Raw genomic sequence first — 13,048 nt, forward strand, 5'->3', positions numbered from 1 at the left:
CTAAGGATTTGATGTGTGTTCTTCCAGCCCATGTTGTTACGTTCTGTAAACCAGGGGTGGGAAACATCTGGCCCCTGGGTCATATAAGGCCCAAGGAATCATTTGGTCTGGCCCTGCCAAGGAAATCGCAGGCGGGACTCAAAATTCAATAAATCTAGGCGGCTTTTTTCATAGCAATATGAATTCATATTAAGTAAATGTTTATTAAGCGAATGATGTTATACATATCCAAATTGCCCTTGGCAGAGAAAAGGTTCCCCACCCCTGCTATAAACCAATTTCAGTCCATCTCTCTCTTTCAACCTTTCTCTCTCTCATCGCCATGTAATTTCAAAGTACACACACATTCTAAAATTCTGTACACATCTGAAACTGTTTCCTCCCCACCAATATTATGGTTTTATGATATGTCCATGAAAAAAAAACACCAAATTATTTCATTTTAAATGCCTCTTAAAGTACATTTCATAAATAGATATCAATTTATATATCTATTTCCCCCATTGATAATCATACTGGTTGTTGTATATTTTTTCTTTTTTGCTAATATATCATTACTGTAATAATCATCTTTGAATTAAGTCTCTTGACACAAATACGCAAGAGTGTGAATACATACGTGGGTTCAGTATTTTAAACCATGATCCTTAGTAGGAGGCATAGATACATGCATAAACATATATGCACACAATATATATGCATATATTTATATGTGTGTGTGTGTGTGTGTGTGTGTGTATACACAATATATATGCATATATATGTGTTTGTGTGTGTGTGTGTGTGTGTATTTTCTACTTAAAAATTCTAAACTTTTGACTATGATTTGAGGTAAGTCGAATTAAAATTAAACTCTAAGCTTGAAATCATTCTACTTTATTTCTCTGCCTCATTCTGAACCAGGATTTCAAAACTAGAGTATGTCAATAAGACATTACAGATAGTTTAAGAGCTAATTAAGTTGATTCTGAAAGTCATATTAGTATTTTCTGAACATTTAAAAAAATATTTTTTATCGATTTTTGGAGAGAGGAGAGGAGAGGGAGAAAGAGAGCGAAACATCGATGTGAGTGTCGGACACCCAGGTAAATGCCCTTGATCAGGAATAGAACTGGCAACCCTTCAGTACATGGGACAATGCCCAACCAACTGAGCCACACTGGCCAGGACAAATATTTTCTGAACTTTTTTTACTTAAAAAAATAAGCAGGTACATCTAAAACTAATACATTGAATATCTACTGTAACTTAACAACAACAACAAGCAGGATTACTGGACAAAAGGGGGAGGGCAGTGTTCCCCTTTAGCCCATGATACCTAAGAACCATCTATCTCAGTGTATAAATTCTATATATGTAGAAAGTGCTAGAAAGTGCTGGTTACCTCTCTTGTTCCTATTTCCTATTACAAGTTCTTAGGAAAATAGAGTCGGTTGCATTTCAATGTAGTCGGTGACAAAAGTCAAATAAGTACTAAAACAGGAGGTATGCATAAGTGTTCTAAAGAACACAGAATGTTTTAGTAAAATCGATTATTTTTCTGTGTGATTTCCCCGAATAAAATCCTTAAAAATGTCCCCAACCTATTGTGCTACTAGACTATTACTTATTCTAGTTTTTATTTTAAAAATAATAATTTGGATTAGAAATTAACACGATAACATTTCTTCTCCCCACATATACTCACTTAAAGTTACTCTTTTTTGTTTGTTTAGTTTCTTAAAAATCCTCAGCAAGATCCTTGAAGTCAATTCCACTTTAAAATGTTCAAGAAAAGAAGCTCAAGAATTAACTATTAAATTTACCACTTTATTATGTGTCCAAGCTCAACATAAAATGCGGCATAAGGAGTTATGCTTCAGAGGGAGGCAAAACATAAATTATCTTATTTGGATTCAACTACTGTCTTGACTTAGGAGTTTCAGAGAGAGCCATTTGCCATTGCCACACCTCACCAGGATAAGGGAAATTGGATAGAGCTAAAGTAATCTGAATTGCATTTGTGACTTTCTCAACCATACATTATGCGAATTACCTGAATAACTGCTTCAAAGTCTCCTTCACCTTCTGAGTGTAGATGGAACTCAGAAATCCTTACCACTAACAGCAGAGTGCTTTTCATCTCTCTTTGCTGAGAGACCAGCCCTCCCCCATCAATCATAGATTGATACTTCTATAAAATATAATAAAGTTGGATTACCCGGAAAAATTGAATTAAAAAGACATACAAAATATAAGCCACAATTCTTTTTTTAAATTATATTTTTACTGATTTCAGAGAGGAAAGGAGAGGGGAGGAGAGAGAGAGAAACATCAATGATGAGCGGGAATCGTTGATAGGCTGCCTCCTGCATGTCTCCCACTAGGGATTGAGCCCGCAACCTGGGCATATGCCCTGACTGGGAATCAAACCAGTGACCTCTTCATTCATGGGTCAACACTCAACCACTGAGCTACACCAGCCAGCTAAGCCACAATTCTGTATTTGCATCAACAGATGTAAAATTGTTCTCTTAAGTGACTACAAAAATGTCTAAATGCTGTTCCCTCTCAATGTCTGCCTTTATCTCACTGCAGCTCTATAACCGGTTCTTGGACGAGTACAGCTTTATGAACCACATTTTGAGAAGCACTGAGCCATGAAACAAAATAGTCTCACCGGCAAAAAGTTCTCATTCCTTTGACGAAGAGTAATGAGAAATAGCATTAACATTGTTCTTTGCATTTGTATTGAGGGGAGGAGTGTGGAAAAGACAACTTTCCTCCAAAAAATAGTCTGAGAAGGTTATTCTTTCATCTCTACTTAGCTGTGAAAACAGAGTTTTCCCACCACTTTTGGCCACAGGGGGAATGCAGTGAGTCTCAACATTTAAGGGGCAAAGATATCACCTTGGAAGGGTTGCGAAGACAGGCTCATTTGGGTACTGATCCCAGACACACTGATTCAGTAGACCTCCTTAATGCCTAATATTGCTGTAGTACTTTCAATCTTTAAGCACCTTTAGGCATTCCTTGAGCAATATGACTATTCTTAGTTTCACAAATAAGGAAATGTAGACTCATGATTTTGCCTTAGATAAAGTATTAAACATGCAACTCAAACCTTTTAGATTCTAAGATTCTAAGTTTAGTGGTATGTGCTTATAATCTTATGTGTGCAAAATGTACCTTGAGTCTTAAACACCCTTAGCTATTACTGGGATAGGAATGGACTTTTTCATTTACTACCACTTAAAATTATTTATTCTCCTTCACAATGATTGCCCATATTCAACATAAACATTTCTGAAGATGACACAATCTACAAATGCTCTAGATGTTCTTTTTCATAACTGTGCAATTGCAGCTAGAATATTATTCAAGAAAGAGCTTACTTTCTTGGAGTTAGGTCTTCTAAGGAATTATTTAATTAGCTAGTACAGTGTGCCAAGGCTATAACAGCTGGTTAAAGAAATTACAACTGTTTTCAGGCAGGAGATTAGCTACCTGTGTTTGGATGAAATTGCATTGGACTTGGATCACTGATTTGAAATCTAGCCATGATTCAGTGACTCACTATTTGTGTGATTTGGGACAAACTGTTTTATGTCTCACCTTAAGTAAGGTTTCCATATCCATGCAATTCAGGTAATACCTACAACATGCAAGGTTCTTACAAAATTAGATTTTTAAAAATAGTGAGTGTAAAAGTGACTTCCTTAATAACCCTTGTCTCTTAATTTGTGATCAATTTTTTTAAATAAAAAAGCAGTAGGTTGTATATTGTCTTCTTCCTTGGTTTATAGTGGTTTCAGGGAGCCTGCAGTGACTCCAAATAAAGAACTTCCTAATAGTGTAGGCAACGCAAGGTGTAGTCTTTCTTCCCCCAGAGTTGGCTTATTTACCATCACTGAAGATAAGTAGAAAGCTGGGTTGCAAGTTGTCAAAAACATTGTACAGTCTGGCAGGGGTAGGTAGGTAGATCAGATGGCTCTAAGAATCATGCCTTGCTAAGGCAGCCATAACATAGTGCTACAAACTGGGTGGCTTAAACAACAGAAATTTATTTTCTCAGAATTCTGAAGGCTGGAAGTCCAAAATCAAAGTGTCAGCAGGATTGGGTCCTGCTGAGGTCTACGAGGAAGGACGTATTCCAGACCTCTCTCCTTGGCTTGTAGATGATGTTCTTCCTGTGTCTCCCCACATCACCTCCCCTCTATGTGTGTCTCATGTGGCTATTTCCCCTTTTTAGAAGTCTACCAGTCATAGCGGTTAGGACTCACTCTAAAGACCTCATCTTAAATAGCTACATCTTCAATGACCATATTGATAAATAAGGCACATTCTAAGGTACTGTAGGTTATTTATTTTAGAGAGACACAACTGAACCCATAACATTATGGTTCAGTGATTAGCATTCTCACGAGAAACAGAAGAAATAATTTTTATCTTAGTTTTGAACTTACTAGCCATGAACCTGGAAATCTCTCAATCGTTCTAGGCTTATCTGTAAAGTAAGTGTGTGGGAGTAGACAAATTTAACCCTAAAAAGCTCCTTTTGTTTCTAAAATGTTTCATCTAAGTGTGAGTAGGGATCTTTAAAAAAAAAAAACCTGCTGGATCACAAAACAAGCTATGAATTTAGCTATTCTCTTATTCAAGGCCCCTTATTTGTCCAAAATCACAGCTAGTAAGAAAGTCAGACTAGGAAACAGGTCAAATGTATTCTTCTGAAGAGCAAAGCCTCAGGGCATCATGATGAGATTGACTGATAAAGGAAAATAAATATATAATGTGCAGGAGCCTCACTCTTTAGTGAGTAGAAATTCATACATCAAAACATGTCTGGAAAGACAGATACAAAAGCAATTTACCACTATGATTGTCACTTAAGAGAGGAGAACTGAGTGGCAGGGGAAGAGCAGTAAGGGAAAATTATTTGTTCTCTTTACATCTGAATCATAGGAAAATGTATTACCTGTTCAGGGTAAACAAGTATTAAAACCGAAAAATATTCATTTAATTGTGCATTTGTTTATCTTTATATTTTCAAGCCCTGATATTCTGTACTGAAGTCATTTTGTGTTTGGGGGCCAAGACACTTATATATGTGTTTCAATATGAAAACATATAATGAAAGAAGAGTTCATAAGCAGATGTTTCTGAAGAAGCTTTTACTCTACAAATATGATACACTCAATGCACAGAGTGAGCTAGCAATCTGTAACATCTGTCTTCAAAGGACACAGAACTTGGCGATCAATGCCAAATTTACTGCAGCATTTTTCACCTGAAAAATATCCACACCCTCTAGCAGTTGTTATTTTTCAGACCATAATTTCAACCTGGCTGCCTACCTATTTTAGTGGCAGCAGCAGTTGTAAAAACTGAGAGCAGTGAGTAAAGTATAAACCGAATTTAATTAATATCTTTTTGAACCAAACAAATGCTTAAACCACTGTCTCCATAACTCTATCGTTGGCTGAGGTTGGGAGAAATGTCCATACCTGGAGCAGGTACCAAAATCCAGAGCCAGGGAGGAGACCGATGTCAAGAACACCTTTTTAATTGATTTTAGAGAGAGAGGGATAGAGAGATAGGAACATTGATGAGAAACATCCATCAGTTGCATCCTGCACACCCCCTAGTGGGTATCGAGCCACAACCAGGGCATGTGCCCTAACCAGTGTTCAAACTGGTAACCTCTTGGTTCATGGGTTGACACTCAACCACTGAGCCACACCGCCTGGGCTAAGAACAATTTTTGAAAGAAAGAAAAAGTGTGACAATAAATATGGTGGGATTTCCATTTTAAATATAGAGAAAATGGAGGTCCTGAAGAATACATATTGAAGGATAACAAAATCTTAAATTTGAAATATCCTATTTGGAGCTCTGTATTTTTGTCATTTATCTATAATATTATAAATGTATATTTAATCCACAGTTGTAGAATAATCTCTGTAGATTAAGCATATTTAAAGCTGTCATTTTAGAGTCCTAAAGTGCCTCACCAATATTTTATGGCGACAGACCTTCTGGATTCACATGAAATAGCTGAAGAACATTGTAAAGAATGGATTTCAGAGTACATTCTATAGGCAACCACTAGGACTTTTACATCGCTGTTCTTTTATATGGCCAGAGTAGCTAGACACATGAGCCAACATAAAATTATGGATGCAAATTAAGGGGATGACTTGATGCTATGCTTGCTTATGTTTTCTACTGATGGCTTAAATTAATAATTTTGGTTCGATGTAAATAATCTAATGTATAAAAGCAGTGATTATTTAGATTTTTTATTAAGATATTTCCATCAATTATGTTTCTTCTGATGTAACTGTTATGGCTATTTCTCTTCTATTAATGATGTCATGCATTTTTCCTATCTATCTATCTATCTATCTATCTATGTGGCCATCTGTCTATCCATTGATCTAACTATCCTCCCTTCATTCATTCAATAAATGTATGTTGAGTCTTTGAGACATTTCAGGCTCTATACTATGGTTACCTTAACAAATAAATATGATATCAGCTCCCAAAATAAACCTTAATCTTTACCATACAGCTTCCCTTGACCACCTCCAAGATACTTATCCTTCTCTTAAACTCGGGTAGCACTTAACTTATAAGACTTTATTTAAATATTTAATTGCAGAGTTATTTATGGAATGATTTTCCTACTGCATCCCGTTTTCTAATAAATGAAGAAAACGATATAGATAGGGTTCCTGCTTGCATAGTTTATTATTTAATGTAGTGTTTTGACATCTAGATGTTTTACTAGTGGCAGACAGAAGAGTGTTTTAAGGAGTGAATAATCAACTATGTCAATTCCATAGATACAAGAACCTTTCCTCCCCGCCACCACCTCTTCCCCCTGCTCCTTCCCATTGTCCTACTTCTCCTCCTCTTCCTCCTTCTCTTTCTCCTTGTTGACTTTGTATTTTCATCATCTACTATAGTGTCAGGCATATAGTCAGTGCTTAATAAATGCCCAATGAGTGAATGGTGGAGTAAGAGATTAATGACCTCTCTTCCTCGTATCCTCCATTATATTTCTAAGTGCTAGCCTTATAACAGATGCTTTTCATGGAGTCCAATGTATTGAGTCATTCTCCTGGTTTCCTCTTCTTCCACCCACATATGCTCAAAATTTCAGGCTCCACCTATGAACTACCTAATTGGAATCTGCACTAAAACATAATTTCCCTGGTGATTCATATGCACTCCAGAGTATGAGAAGCAATAGCATTGCTCACATAAACTTTACTTTCCTACCCCCAGCTGATAAAACTTTTGCACTCAAACTAACACCATACTTAACATTTTTAGGAAAATTGGTGGTTTTGAGAAATAAAAAGAACTAGAGTAGAGTCACCTTCTAGGATTTGATGATTTCTTCTTCTCTCTCAGTTTTTCTCTTTCCCCTTTCCTCCTTCCCACCCTCCCGTCTTTGCTCTTTCTCTCCCATAATGAAATCTTACTATACAGAGAAGCAGCACAGAGTCAGAATTCTATGCTAATTTACCTTTTTTTAAAAGTTCAGTTACGTATTTACTTTTAAGTATATTTTTATTGATTTCAGAGAGGAAGAGAGAGGGAGAGAGAGATAGAAACATCAATGATGAGAGAGAATCATTGATCGGCTGCCTCCTGCATGGCCCCTACTGGGGATCGAGCCCACAACCCAGACATGTGCCCTTGACCGGAATCGAACCTGGGACCCTTCAGTGTGCAGGCCGACACTATATCCACTGAGCAAAACCGGCTAGGGCTGCTAATTTACATTGTTAATGCTACAGAATATTAGCCAAAGCTAAGTGAAAGCACAACAGCCACTCTCCTAGGTTTGCCCCCCTTTCTAACACTGTGTGCAACCTCCTTACTCATCCTTGTGCTTCTCCTGGGAGGGAGGATCAATATTTACTGGGTATTAGACACATGCAGGTGCATTAGGGCAGTTTATTCATTTAATCTTTGTGCCAACAGGAAACACAGCTCTGGAACAGTCCCCAAGAACATATTCCAAAAGCTGTACCTTCCAACCACACATAGCCTTCCACTACTGCCCCAAGCTGCCATCTTATCCTATATACATATTTCTCTATAAAAGCACCCATATTTACAAATGTATCTTTTTAAAAATATATATTTTATTGATTTTTACAGAGAGGAAGGGAGAGGGATAGAGAGTTAGAAACATCGATGAGAGAGACACATCGACCAGCTGCCTCCTGTACACCCCCTACTGGGGATGTGCCTGCAACCAAGGTACATGCTCTTGACCGGAATCGAACCTGGGACCCTTCAGTCCGCAGGCTGACGCTCTATCCACTGAGCCAAACCGGTTAGGGCTACAAATGTACCTTTATTTGTCCAACTTATCTTTTCTAAATGGAATTATTTTGTGGCAGCTCTATCCACTGAGCCAAACCAGTTAGGGCTACAAATGTATTTTTATTTGTCCAACTTATCCTTTCTAAATGGAATTATTTTGTGGCAGAGGTCATAACATAATTTTTGTTATCACTATTCCTCCCACATAGTAGATGCTTAGAAAATAGAAGTTACTTGAATGAAGTAAGTTCACACCATGTCTTAGCATTTGTTTCCTAAACATCATCTACTTACTTATAGGATTGATTCCTGTCAAGAAATGCAGACTCAGAAGGGACCACTGGGATCAGTCCTAAGCACTGACACTCCCGTGTCTTAAGAGATTGAGGAGCAGGGTGGGGGTACATGAATTCAAGAAAAACTGTCTCTTGTCTGAAAGCTACTGGAACATTCACCGATACAAAATCCCTGGGTCAAGAGAACAGCTTCTGTTGCTATTCCTTAAAAGTTGGCTTTAGGGAGACTAAGGGATCCTAATGGTTTTAGCAAATGTCCTCTTTTTATATCCACATCCGAGCTCAGATCCTACATCTGTTTTCCTTTCCCCTCTGTGCTTGTTTTTACAGATGTTTCGTTGTTCTTTCTGACTCACATCCAAACCCAATGGCTTATATGCTTGTGGATGGATGATAATCAGAGATACCCACTTATGTTTCTGCATATTTTATTGTACATGTATATATATTTTAAAATGTCCTTCACTATTCTGCTTCACTATACCACAAATGGACAGATGATTCCATACTCATATCTTCAGAGGAGGAACAGAATAGACAGACAGTCTCTGATTGTTCAGACATTGTTTCCCAAAGGTCAGATGAGGGAAGGGTGTTGGGTTCATCATTTTCTTGGCAAAGGAGTTAAGCAGTATGGCAGATCTAGGCAGGAGAGACCACTGAAAGTCTCACAAAGTTTTGTGCCCAAAAGTGAAAGCTGGGGACTAGCCCTGTATTGACCATCACATGAATGCCTAGATGGATGAGGACCAGAGGAAGTCTCCTACCAAAAGCTGGATGCATAACCTATAGATACTTGAACCTCAGCACACCCTGAAACAGAATTAAATTGCATTCCTTTCCAGTCTGATGGAAATAAAATCAACTCGCAGAAAAGAAATGTTGCATACACCCTGAATTTGTGGATTAAGATTCACACAAGACCTAAGGGTGCTACTTAGAAAGATTCTCTATGCCCTAATACTGAGTCTGAAGCCACCTAATTATGGATTTGCAACCATTCCCCTCAGTTGGAAGCAAAAAGTAGCTTAACCCATGGCTGGCTGCACCCTGACTAGCACTGGAAGGAAATGACCGATATGTGTAGCAACAGAGAGTCTCTTGATTTAAATGGAACAAATGCTAACACAAGTCAAAATCCATCATAGAAAGGAAAAAAAAAAGGAATCAAGTCACACTTTTGCAATCAGTTAGTCAATGAATTTCCACATTCAAAATCAGAAGGGTTTACAGGCTATGATACCGATCACTCAATAGCAGGGGTCCTCAAACTTTTTAAACAGGGGGCCAGTTCACTGTCCCTCAGACCGTTGGAGGGCCGGACTATAGTTTAAAAAAAACTATGAACAAATTCCTATGCACACTGCACATATCTTATTTTGAAGTAAAAAAAACAAAACGGGAACAAATACAATATTTGTATTTGCATGTGGCCCGCGGGCCGTAGTTTGAGGACCCCTGCTCAATAGTGCTTGTTATATGCTGAGCCCTGTTGAAAATGGCTTAACCCATATAAGCATTATCACACACATATGAGGTAGGTTAAATATCGGCCCCACTTTGCAGATGAAGGTATTGAGATCCATGGGAGTTATGTGACTTACCCAAAGTCATATTGATGGTAAGCAGCAGTTCTGGGATTTGAACCCAGTCAGTCTAGCTACAAAATCCAGCTTGATCACCACAAAATGCTGCCTTTGCCCACAAACGCTCAAATATTTGAATGGTATAACCCCCAAAAGAAGAGTTCCTCACGTCCCCCTCTATTTCAAAGAGGAGGAAGGCCACAGTGGCAAAGAAAGTAAAGGGATTTGCTCAGTGTCATATAACTCAGCATATCACTCATCTTTGTGTTATGACAAATAATATTCAGTCAAATTAATCATGTTGCTTTCAATGTTTCCCAAAGGGCAAATCTAAAGTTTAAAACCCAATCTTTTACAGCCTTTCAGAAATTTTACTTCAACTGCTCCAAAGCGGACATGGGACCTGAGTGACAGGATGCCAAGTGGTCTCAGAGGCCAGGCAAAGCACCTTGATGGATCTTCCCTGGCGGTCTGGGAAGGGAGCCACTTAACAGAAGAGCAGACACGATGCTCAGAACAGGGGAACTCAGGAGACTTCAGTGTGGTCATTTAAGAATCAGAGAATTGGATGTAATTTGTCCTCTACTTTCACTGAGACACCTAAGATTAGAAACCCTTACTTTGGAAATGTGATTTCTTCATGCCACTCTATTTAAGCTCCATCAATTTCAAAATAAGATTCCCATGGGAAAGTTCCTCACCCCCCAAAAAGCAAAGCAATCATTGTGATTCTCCCTTGCCCTTAAGTAAGGACTAGCCCATAAGGGTACCATTTCACTGGCGTGTCCGAAGTGTCCACGATTAACTTTTATTAAAACATATTGGACCCAGTACTGTCTGCTGAAGGAGAATGATCTAATTTGGGGCAGATTTTTTAAAATCCATCATGGATGCAAAAAAATTGCAACAAGAAATCTGTATTATTTAGTGACCTCCCATCTTAATCCTCTGCTTTGCTTGTGTTGACATGTCCTGTCATTGATACGCTCAGACCTGCATTATAACAACTGCTGAAAGCTGAATCAGATGTGGTTAGAAAAAAAGCCACTTACTGGATTCTAACCTTTTCAACTCTCATTTCTATTTCCATCCTAAGAATATGGTCATTCCTCACACAAAAGAAAGATGATGAGTATGAGGAATCTGCCAACTTAAAAAGACATCCTTTAGAGCAAAAATAGAGGCAGAAGTCATTGAACTTGTGTTGAGAAGGCTGTTGACAAAGCTTTCCCAAAACACGGTAATTTAAGAAAGACAACTTGAACAACTGTGGCTGAACAGGAAAAACAGAACAAGAAAACCCTTGCTATCAGAACCCTGAGTTGTTTTAAGTTAAGGAGACACAGTGCTCTATACACGGAATATGTCAGGGTCCTCTTTATTAAATAGGTAAGGAGTGACAGATTAAATTAAAATAGAGAGTCTATACAGAAGAAACATGTTTAGATTTTTAGACATCTACTTGAATTCTAATGTTCTCTAACAAATTCATTCCATTGTGATGTAGATATATTCCAACAAAACAATGAAATTGTTAGTGTTACCCAAAAAGACACTAACAGGGAGACATGAACCCATGATGAACCCAATCCACTGAATCTCTTTTCATCTTCCTATGAAGGCATCTGGCTCCAGGGATCTTACATAACTAGGCAGGCAACTCACTCCATGGCTTTCAAACATTCATGGAAATCACAAACAGAGCAAAACAGAGGTAGTGACCGACTCAGCCCTGGCCTTTAAGGTTTTCCAGTACCTACCACTCTGGCATATGCAAATTGGACAGTGGGACTTACCGCATTAAAATTGGGGAAGAGGTTGACTGCTGCTGCAGTGTCAAGAGGAAAAGGAAGGAAGGGTTTAATATCCAGCGATGGTTGCAAAGGAGGGGCTGGTGGACGGACCAGGGCTGGGAGAGCAGGGCTCTGGCATGTACCACCTGCAGAGAGGAGAGCAAAGGGAGCAATCAGGGACGTCCAGCACATTCAAAACAAACAAAAACCGCACACACACACAAAACACACACACACAAAACACATACACACACACAAAAACCCCCTCACACAAAAAAAAACAACAACAAAAAACAAACAAACAAACCAACAAACCACCTAGGTCTCTTTTGAGACCAAAAGGCCAACTCTGTGGGTCATTGGAAAAACCAAGACACAAAGTGTATTGACCTTAGTTGGGAACTGGCCAACGAGCAGATCTGCCATTAGGCAGAGAAAGCTGGTTGAGCTGCTTCTTCTTCCTCCTTGGATTGTACCTATCTGCTTATGTAAGCAACAGTTGACATTTCAAACATTTCAGATGTCCCGATCTATCCTTCTCTTCCTGCCTAGAGCTTTGGATTGGATCAGGACCAATCTGCCTCCAAAATCCCTGGAATCGAAAGGAAAACCCCTCCATGGCTCCACCATCCCTCTTTGCAAACTAACTTGTGCTCAGAATATGTATCCAGTCTGAGTGATTATTTTACAAAACTGCTCTTTTCTATCACATCCAAAACTCTGGCGGCAAGACGACATGAACCTGGCACGGAAAAGAAACTTAACCACAAGTACAGGCAGCAGTACCTCGCTGCCTGGGAGGCAACTGGAAGATGAAAACCAGTGGACCCAGCTACCAGTAGAGCAATCCCTGAGCTATCCAGCAATCCCATAGCTTTAAGAAGTCAATGACTACCTGCTTTCTTCCCAGTCATGAGTAGGTGGACTTTACAAGTTCACCAATGAGCAGGCAGTAGAATATTATGCCAACAAAACACCCCCTATGTGTACAGTAGGCAGGCAACCAGCTGTTTGCAACAGAGCACACACTTTTGCACACACCCTCCCC

At 38.8% G+C, this 13,048-nt stretch overlaps 1 protein-coding gene across 5 annotated transcripts in view; it reads right to left on the bottom strand.

Annotated features, from left to right (window-relative positions):
- Positions 1-13,048, bottom strand: part of ZNF385D (zinc finger protein 385D) — a 705,866-nt gene that overhangs the window by 206,517 nt on the left and 486,301 nt on the right. For all 5 annotated transcript variants that reach the window (XM_014537585.1, XM_014537586.1, XM_005863642.2 and 2 more), the window contains one exon: positions 12,004-12,146. In XM_014537585.1, the coding sequence (XP_014393071.1) occupies positions 12,004-12,146 (143 nt within the window). The remainder of the gene's footprint in view (positions 1-12,003; positions 12,147-13,048) is intronic.

This window comes from Myotis brandtii, unplaced genomic scaffold, assembly GCF_000412655.1.
Source record: "Myotis brandtii unplaced genomic scaffold, ASM41265v1 scaffold18, whole genome shotgun sequence".
Classification (NCBI taxonomy): Eukaryota; Metazoa; Chordata; class Mammalia; order Chiroptera; family Vespertilionidae; genus Myotis; species Myotis brandtii.